This window comes from Mastomys coucha, unplaced genomic scaffold (assembly GCF_008632895.1).
Source record: "Mastomys coucha isolate ucsf_1 unplaced genomic scaffold, UCSF_Mcou_1 pScaffold15, whole genome shotgun sequence".
Classification (NCBI taxonomy): domain Eukaryota; kingdom Metazoa; phylum Chordata; class Mammalia; order Rodentia; family Muridae; genus Mastomys; species Mastomys coucha.
The window spans coordinates 144,797,287-144,807,401 of record NW_022196897.1 but is presented as its reverse complement, the minus strand read 5'-3'; the positions used below and the strand labels follow the sequence as shown (position 1 = coordinate 144,807,401).

The 10,115-nt window shown below is 43.9% G+C and overlaps 1 protein-coding gene across 4 annotated transcripts in view; it reads right to left on the bottom strand.

Moving 5' to 3' along the window:
• Positions 1 to 10,115, bottom strand: part of Dhx35 (DEAH-box helicase 35) — a 62,035-nt gene that overhangs the window by 41,280 nt on the left and 10,640 nt on the right. For 3 of the 4 annotated variants that reach the window (XR_004119006.1, XM_031372596.1, XM_031372598.1), the window contains exons 3-5: positions 9,371 to 9,463; positions 8,867 to 8,944; positions 1,903 to 2,007 (exon numbers count right to left, since the gene is read on the bottom strand). Coding sequence is in view for 2 of the 4 variants with exons in the window: in XM_031372596.1 (XP_031228456.1) it covers positions 1,903 to 2,007; positions 8,867 to 8,944; positions 9,371 to 9,463 (276 nt within the window). In the remaining 2 variants the exon portion in view is untranslated. The remainder of the gene's footprint in view (positions 1 to 1,902; positions 2,008 to 8,866; positions 8,945 to 9,370; positions 9,464 to 10,115) is intronic. The other variant, XM_031372597.1, reaches the window with a different exon arrangement.

Here is a 10,115-nt window from a genome sequence, read left to right as displayed (position 1 = left end):
ATACAAAGACAGAGAAATTTATTTACAGTGATGATTCAAGTTCAAGTATAATCTCTGTACACATGAAAGAGCGATCCCAGACAGCACAGTGAGGATACACCCCAACAGCTTTATTCAACCAGCAATGGAACTGCTGGCAAACTAACAAACAAACAAACAGATCCCACACTGGGCTGCAGACCTTTCAACACCATCTCTGCATTACCTGACCTAGTTGCTAATGTTAATGAGCATCAATGGCAATCGTGTATGGTCAACAGGGAGTCTCTGTTCACATTGTTCACTATGCTAAATGAGCCATGAGTCTGGGATAACTCCCCAGCACCTTTCCAACCTCAAGCGCCACCATCAGAGCTGCGGAGAAGAGCGTGGGCCCAGTCACCCTGCCAGATCCTCCTCTTCTACTCCTGCCCATCCTTACTACTAGCCGGCCCTACTTCTACCTGCTGGGAAAACCCAGCCTGAGTGCTTGCCATCTCTGAGCCTTAGTCCTCACTCATCAAATGACGTGACATAACCACGTCAACCGAGTTACAGTGAAAACTAAGTAGGACTAATAAACACTAATAAAACGCTTCAGAAATGAGCAGTAACTAGTGGCTGCTGTTATTCTCACCCCAAAACAAAGGCAGTACACTAATAAGCCTAAGCACGCCCTCAGTGTCATCTCACTTGGACTCTAAGAGTGGGATGTGTTTCTGATATAGTTTGCTTAGTCCTGGTTCCAAGTTTCACTCACAAAAGCAAAAGTGAAAAGTTCTACAATGAGTCTTAGCAGACAGAGCTTCTCATGGGCCCACAAAGAGTCACCTGACTACATCAGCCACCCACTGTTAACTGGTTGCATATGAATAAGGCATAAACACATGATCCCTCACCTGACAACACGGGTAACAAAAATTTGGAAAACAAGGTCTGTGTTGGTTAGTTTTAAATCAGCCTGACACACACTAGAGTCATCTAGGAAGAGGAATTTCAACTGGGAAAATTCCCTCACCAGGTTGGCCAGTGGGCAAGTATGTGGGCATTTTCTTGACTGAAGACTGATGGGGAAGGGTCCACTTCACTGTAGGCACTGGCACCCCTGAACACTTTGTCCTGGGTGTGTAAAAAATCGGGCTGAGCAAGCCATTAAGCAGCATTCCTCCAAGGCCTCTGCTTTAGTTCCTGCCTTGTGACCCTCCTGACTTCTCTGGATGATGGACTACAAGCAGTGAGCTGAAACAAACCCCTTTCTCCCCAAGTTGCTTTTGATTATGGTTTTCTCCCTAACTAGACCATGGTCCATTTTCTTACAAATGGCTACAGTGTTCACTTGGATCATCTGAACAGTTGCCATTCCTATGTTCCAGCTGGAAGGCACCTGGGTCTAAGGTCCTCGCTCCATTTCATCAGAGCACCGTGCTCACTTCTCTACTGCAGTATTCAACAGTCGTTCTAGCACAGTGGCGAGCAGGAGACTCTGCTGAACTGATTACCACCAATTATCACTAAGCTAATTATTATCTACTACTCAGTCAAGTAAGACTGAGACAGAATCCATTGCTTAGAGAGTTCTAACTAGTCAGCCATGCTGAATCCCACTCTGGACCAGTTTATACCAGTTCATCTTGTGTTTGTCTGCACAGCTTTGTTTCTGTATTTACAGCATACACATAAGAAAAGGGAGCTCTGCATCCTCACACCATCACCAGTGAACACATAAAGGGTGAGCCATTGACCTCCCAAGTCTTGGCCTTCTCAGCGAGACCAGGAGTAAATCATACTTCTGGGTTCTTGTCTGTACTAAAACTCAAGGACTCATTCATACAAATCTTCACAGACAACCGATGTCCCCAGGGGACCTAAGTCCCAAGTAGTACCCTCCCTTATCCACCCTAGAAGTCACTCTGAGCACTTCACCTTAATTCTGGTGGCCAGTGGGTCGGTGCAGTCATCAAAGCGGATACAGTAGCCCACCTCATGGCCCAGAACTGCACCCCTTTCATCAGCTACTCTGCCTGCAACCTTTGGGAAGAAAGATCATGCTGAAAATAGAGACACTAATTACTGCACAGAGCACATACTACAGCACACTTAAAGGTCATATCAAATAGTATGTGAACAATGGGAATAGAGAGGCAGGCCATTAGAGAGCAGTGATACTGACTGATCAGATAATACATCTCTATCTTGGTCCTGGGACAACTTCAAACAGTAAACAAGAGCTAAGCACAGTGGTGGATGCCTTCAATCCCAGGGTAGGAAAGCTAAGCATAGTGGTGAATGCCTTTAACCCCAGGCAGGAGGGTCTCTGAGTTTGAAAACAGACTGGTCTACACAGCAGACCTAGGCTAGCCAGAGGAACACAGTGAAACCCTCTCTCAAAATTAAAAAAAAAAAAAAAAGCAGAAAGCATACAAAATAAAAGAAAAATCACACAATGATTTTATAGATCAATATTGGGGAAGCTGAGCTATGGGTGTGATTCAGGAGTAGAGTGTTACCTACCATGTGTACCTACCATAAGTATTTACCTGCCGGGCAGTGGTGGCGCACGCCTTTAATCCCAGCACTTGGGAGGCAGAGGCAGGCAGATTTCTGAGTTCGAGACCAGCCTGGTCTACAGAGTGAGTTCCAGGACAGCCAAGGCTACACAGAGAAACCCTGTCTCAAAAAACCAAAAAAAAAAAAAAAAAAAAAAAAAAAAAAAAAAAAAAAAAAAAGTATTTACCTACCCCAGATTAAATGACTAGCACCACAGGAAAAAGAGAAAAGACAGACAGATAGACAGACAAACAGAGAGAGAGAGAGAAAGAGAGAGAGAGAGAGAGAGAAAGAGAAAGAAAGAGAGAGAGACAAAGAAACAGTATGTAAAATTCAAAAAATCTAAGCCAATATGAAAAATTAAAACTCCAGACACTACAATCTTTTCAGATAAGCCACAGATTAAAATCTAAAGCCAGCTTGGTGGTACCACACTTGCACAAGGTCTGAGTTCTGATCCTCATAAAGGGGAGGAAAAAGAAGGACAAAGAAGAAGGAAGGAGGAGAAAGAAGAAGAAGAAGAGGAAAAGGAGGAGGAGGAGGAGAATTCAGCTCTAAATCTGGTACCAAAGAAGGGATGGAAAGGAAACAATGAGTACTCTCCCACTTGTAGACCACACAACAATGGGCAACTTTTCATGTTCATACGCCTTAAAATAAGATAACCTAGGAAGGCAGGAGACCAGGATGACTGGACAGAGAAGTGGTCCAAGTTCATCCTCTCTTTGGAGGCCAACATATTCCAAAGGCCAAAGGCCTAACTCAATTCTCAAACGTGTTCCAGTTACCAACACTCCTAAAAGCCAATGCAGATAAGAATTTGGTCTTGAAAAAGGACAGACTAGTGTCTTTAAAGACTAATGGAGGATCTATGTGCTATAACAGAGTAAAGGAGAAGACATCACAAGAGTATGAGGACTACCCCAGGCATGCTACAAATGAAAGGGCAGTTTAGGAAGGTCTGTGGTACATGCTGCTAACCCCTGGCTCTGGAAAGCAGAGGCAGGAGGATCAAAGGTTCAAGGCCAGCCTGGGAAACACGGCAAGACTGTCTTAAAAGGGGAGAGGGGATGCTGAGATGGCCTGGCATTTGCCTTGCAAGCATGAGGACCTGAGTTCCCCGACATACAAAGCCTGGAGTGGAGATCAATATTAAAACCCCAGATTGGAAGGTCAGTGGATTCCTAAGGCTGGTCCAGTGAGCCCCAGGCCAAGGACAGAACCTGTCTCCACAGGACAAGGTGGCAGCTGGGGAATGACACCTGGGGTTGTCTTCTAGCCTCAACATCCACATGTACACACAGACACACACACACACACACACACACACACACACACAGAGTATAGAGACGTTAAAAAATATTCATCTAGGCAGATCCATAAACTATCTCAAAAAGACCATTCAAAGTTTACAAACTAATAAAAAATATCTGAATTAAAAGCTAGGCGGTGGCTCATGCCTGTAAACCCAGCTACCTGGGGAGAAGAGGACTCAAGGGCACAACCTCAAAGCACAAACCAGGGTAAAGGGGCAATTACACTGACCAGTTGTTTTTTCAAAGAAAGTTTCACATTTGCTATTTACACTACCTGACTGAAAAGAGCAAAGCTAAGCCATGAGGCTCCAGGACTCTGCACACCCAACCAGAGGAAGCAGGCATAGGTCACTCTCCTCCAGTCAGGCAGCCCCAAGCCCCAGTCTCTAGTCTGAGTTTGGAACTCAGTTGCTCCAAGAATGGACCTGAGGCAGCCCAGTCTCAGGAGCAGAGACTCCCTGAACTCAGCCATCCCCACCAAGTGCAGCCTGGCACTACCCGCCATGGATGCATAAGAAACTGACAAGCACATGAAGATCAGAAGTAGCCCCACCCAGTGACTTGAAATTATAGATCTGACAAGATCCACACAGAATCAGTCATCGAGCAGCCAGTTCACACCACTCGATGTTTCAAAACGTCTTATGAAAACAGAGACGCGCCCTGCTCAGCCCTGCCTCTGGAGGGTGCATCTCTCCATGCCCAGCGTTTCCCAGGAGGCTTAGCTATCAGGGTGGTTCTGAGCTAACCCTCCACATCTCAGAAAAAGGCATAGAGGATCTGTGAGGAGATACTGGGAGCCTGCAGGGAACAGGCTGGGAAGAGTGAGAACAAATGAGCCAACCGCCTGCCTCTATAAAAACAACCTTGTGTGTGTGGGAAAGTAAACCCAAATCTTCTACTCTTGCTATCTCACTATTTGTATAAATATGCATATAGCAACCTTGGGTGCGTGAGTGTGTGTGTGTGTGTGTGTGTGTGTGTGTGTGTGTGTGCACTGAAGAGATGGTTTGGCCATTAAGAGCATGCGCTGCTCTTGCAGAGGACCCGAGTTCTGTCCCAGCAGCTCATTCAGTGGCTCATGGCTGCCTCTAGCTCTAGCTCCAAGGAGATAGGAGTGTCTGCCTCCATGACACCAGTACTCACACATGCATACATACATACAAGGAGATAGGAGTGCCTGGCCTCCATGACACCAGCACTCACACATGCACACATACATACAAGGAGATAGGAGTGTCTGCCTCCATGACACCAGCACTCACACATGCACACATACATACAAGGAGATAGAAGTGTCTGCCTCCATGACACCAGCACTCACACATGCACACATACATACACATGACTAAAAATAATGAAAAGTGTTCTTAAGATTTTAACTAAGTGTAGTGGCACGCATCCATAATACTAACACCCAGAAGGCTGAAGCAGGCAGCCTGTCAGTCCCAGAGCAGGCTAGGCTGTGGGCACAAGCTTCTCATCTTCAAATAAATACATAGATACATTAACTATGTGCATAAGATTTACAGTCAACCATTTTTGTTCCACCATTTATAATCACCCAGGGTTGTATTCTGTTGGCTTTGTTTGATTATTTATCTATATTTACTTATTCTAAGCATGTATAGATGTGTAGTATACATGTGCCACAGTGTACCTCTGAGGGTCAGAGAACAACTTGTGAGAGACAGTTCTCTTCCTCCACCATTTGGGTCCTGGAAATCAAACTCAGATAATCAGACTCGGCAACAAGCTCTTTCACTGTTGAGTCATCCTGCCGACCCTCTGTTGGCTTAATAAACTTTTACCTCTACTGCTTACACTGTATTCTCCACAAGTGCATCAAACTCAACAGATCCCAATCAGCAACCACTGCTCCTTGGCAAGCTGGCCCTGAGACCCTGTGCAGCACAGTGGGTGAGACACAGCAGGACATTCTCACGTCTACAAACACATGGGTTCTATGGTCCCGAATCTTAGATGGAGGAGGGCCTGCTCTGAAGGTTAAACCTTACTAACTGCCTCTCACAGAGATCTGGCACAACTTTTGGAGTCCGTTCTTGGGCTCAGTCTGTGTGCACAGCACATCTCTGAGACTCAGCTTTTTGATCGTGGCAGCATGTCACTGCTCATGGTTAATTTAAGCATTCTTTGTTCTATCAAGAGAAAGCTTGCAGTTGCACGGGATGCTCTCTGAAGCTACAAACATGGAGCTAAAATGAAAACTGATTAAGAGCTCGGATTTCAAACCATACACAGGGAAAACTGCTCCAATTTTTAGCTAAGTCATCTTTCAGTGACAAAAAAAGTTAACTCACTGCAGATTCAAGCCTATCTCTCTTTCTCTCTCTCTTTTACCCCACCTCCAGTCCCCTTGGAAGGCCGGCACTCCAGAAGTAGAAGCAGGAGGATCAAGAGGGATAAGGCCAGCCTAAGTTACTTGAAGACCTTGTCTCAAAAGATAACAACAAAAGTCTAAATGCCTTGCACATCCAGAAGACAGGGATGCAGCACTCAGTCATAGAAAGCTACTATCAAAGCAACATCAAGTTGAAACTAAATCAAGTAAAGTCGAAGGCAAGCCAAGGAGAAGCCAGTCGCAGGTGCACAGGCTGGAGCCAGGCTTCAGAGGTGGTCTAGACCCACATACACGCAGCAAAGAAGATGAGAGGTTTTTCCAGAATTAGTAATGATCTCAGATGTTTATGCCATGCCACTGATAACCAACTACAAGCCAAAGAAAACCTTCTAGCATCAAAAACAAAACTTAAGCATGCTGAACGAGCACAGAGAGGAAAGCCTGAGTGGGTGCTCTTTCCCCACGAGGAGTAACGGAAAATCACTGCTGTGTGCACGGGCTGTCAGTGGAAGGCAGATAAAACTCAGGGAGGAAAGCTTATACAAATGTGCCTGTCCGGCAGACTTAACTGATAAAAACATGCAACTTCTCTGGGTGTATTTCATGTTTATGGCATTACCCGATTTTAGTATTTGTAACACATTGTATAATCTCTCATTCTAAACATTTGCTTCTATACTAAAAAGATTCAAAGACTCAAGTAATAATGAAAAGGAATCAAATGCAACAAACATGACTAAAAATAATGAGCTTGGAGTGAGAGCCTGCCACAGCACTAGCCCACAGAACCAGGCTCTGAGTTAACCAGTAGCCCTAAAACAAACAAAAAAACCACCAACACTGTAAGTTTACAGGAAGTCCCAGAGAAGAGTATACTTGGGGGACACCTATCAACACTCAAAACAAAGGATACATACATACACAGTGCACTTAGAAAAGAAATAAAACAATTAGAAAACAGTATGCCATAGAGAGCTAAAATTGGGGATTTAGGAGTCTGTCCACATCTGGAGGAAAACAAACCATACAGTTTTGAAAAGGAACCCATTCAAACAGACAAAACAGCCAGGAAGATGGGGGTACACTACTGGACCTCAGTACCAAAAGACAAAGGAGCAAAGTCTGCAATTCCAGGAAACAAAAGTGTGAGTCAAGAACCTCATACTGGGTCTGGGCATGTAGCTCAGCAGCAGAGATGGCCCTGGGCTCCATCACCAGCACAGATACCAAGAATTGGGGAGGCGGGAAGGGGGAGTGAAGGAGGATAGGAAAGAAAGAATGGTATATTAAAACAACATTCAAACATTCTCAAACATGTTTTGTTTTGTTTTGTTTTTTAATTACTGAATGTGTGGCAAGAGAGACAGCTCAGTGGTTAAAAGCACTGACTCCTTAACCAGAGGACCCAGGTTCAATTCTCAGTACCCACATGGTGACTCACAACCATCTAAAAATCTAGTCCCAGGAGATCTGATGCCTTCTGACCTCCATGAGCACTGCATGAACACAGTACACTGACATTCCCTCAGGCAAAACACCCATATACATAAAATAATTATAACATAAAATCCTAATAACATAAAATTTTTAAAATGCTATGAATCTTAAAATGAAAATCATGGTGCTGTATTGATGAAGGAAGAGAGGCAGAGAGTCTATCTCCTCCTCTCATAACACAGACTTGAAAAATTTGTGTGTTCTATTGGTAGTGGTTTTGCTTTTGTTTTTGACACAGGGTATCACTATGTATCCTTAGCTGGTCTGGAACTAGCAATACAGACCAGGCTGGCCTGAAACTCATAGCAATCCACCTGCCTCTGCCTCCTGAATGCTGACACATAAGGCACACACCACCACTTCTAGTATTGGGGTAGCTAGGCAAAAGAACTGCTTCAGCTATGTGAGACCCTGTCCCACAAAGAAAAGAGGAGAAGAGAAGAAAATCACTGTGAAAACATTCTGAAAGCTTTCTGTCATTTTTTTCTATTTTCACACTTTAATAAATTCTCTTGTGATGAGAGATGTTTCTCTAGGTCCAGAACTGCCCCATTTTACTGCCTCATCTCGGTTCTCCCTCTGGCTGTGGTTAGTACACTCAAACATGGTCATAACCTCACACTTAAAAGAGCCTTCCTGCCCCGCCTACAGCCACTTTTCCAACTCCCCCTTACCCTAGAGAGAAACGTGAAGTGACATTTGCAAGCATCCACAATGCTTCTACTGACAGATCTGGGTTTTTTGGTTTTTTGGTTTTTGGTTTTTTTTTTGTTTGTTTGTTTGTTTTTTTTTTTGGTTTTTTGAGGCGGGGTTTCTCTGTGTAACCCTGGCTGTCCTGGAACTCACTCTGTAGACCAGGCTGGCCTCAAACTCAGAAATCTGCCTGCCTTTGCCTCCCAAGTGCTGGCACTAAAGGCGTGCACCACCACTGTCCAGCCAGATCTGGGTTTTAAACAAATATATTTACTTTTATTCCCTGAGCACTTTACCACTAAAAAGCTCATAACAGAGCTATTACTTCTGCAAAATTTCCAGTCATAGCTCTTCTTAAGCTAAATTCTTAAGGAGTAACTTCTACTACTTTGTATTATTTGAAGAAATAAGAATGAAGTGATCAAGGAAACAGAAAGGGCAGGCAGAATGTACAATACAAAGAGAAACTTACTGTCACGGCAGCTACTCTGCGAGGCTGGGTCACTCCGACCACTCGTCCTTCCGCTGTCCAGCCAGCTTCTGCCAGGTACTGCAAGTAGACCCACAGCTCGACTCCTGTCTGATGCCACCATTCCAAACAACCCTCCCTCCAGGTGACCCTGCACTGTGCTAAGTCACCAAAAAAGGAAACAACACAGGTATACTGAGACATAACTAGGCAAATTATTTAACAGATGACAGATCTCAAGCTTGGCAATGTAAGGAAGTTACACGCACATCAAATCTGATAGAAGAACCAAGAGACAGATTAAGTATAAAGACTCACTATTTGAGAAATATAATAAATTAAAAACTATTAACTTTATTATTAAAAAATCATAAGTTCAAAGGTTTAACAAAAATATCTGAGACGAGTAGCTCTTGAGAGGAGACCTTGATCACAGTAATGACCATCCCCAACTTATGAAGTCCTCCAAACTGAAGTCTGCTCAGCGGGACATTAGCAAATGCTCACCTGTGGAATCTGGGTGCTCTTCCCACATCCCGTTTCTCCAACAATCACCACGGTCTGATAGTTTTCTACCAAGTACAAAATGTGGTTCCTAAGCTAGAAGAGAATAAAAAAACACTGTAATCAACAGTATCTTGTCTCAAAAGACCCAAGAAAATATACTTAAACTGTGAAATAAACTGTTTCCAGAAGAAAGTACATTTAAAAAAAAAAACTATCAAAATGTGGTTCCAACTCTCAGGTGTCATGGTGTCCCAGTGTCAGCATGAGCCAGGACGTGTATGGAACACCTATAGAACATGGGAACCCTCAACTCTCCAGTTACAGATAAGAACTATACTGCAGGCATTCTAAGACACTCACATACCACAATGTCAGTAGTAATGCTGCAGGAGTATTAATATATGCATACACATACACGTGCATATTTAAAAGCCAAGCATGAGGATACACTTGTAATCCCAGCATGTACAAAGTAAAGATGTGAGAATCAGTAACTCAAGGTCATTTTCAGCTACATCACAAATTCAATGCCAGCCTAGGCTATATGAGACCCAGGCTAAAAAAAAAAAAAAAAAAAATCCAGCTGCCTAAACGTTCATCACAATAAGTGCGTCGTTAAATGAAACTGCATGATTGTTTAAAAGAGTAGATGCTTACAAGATACACTAAGAAAAGAAAGCAGGGCTGGAGAGATGGCTCAGTGGTTAAGAGCACCGACTGCTCTTCCAGAGGTCCTGAGTTCAAT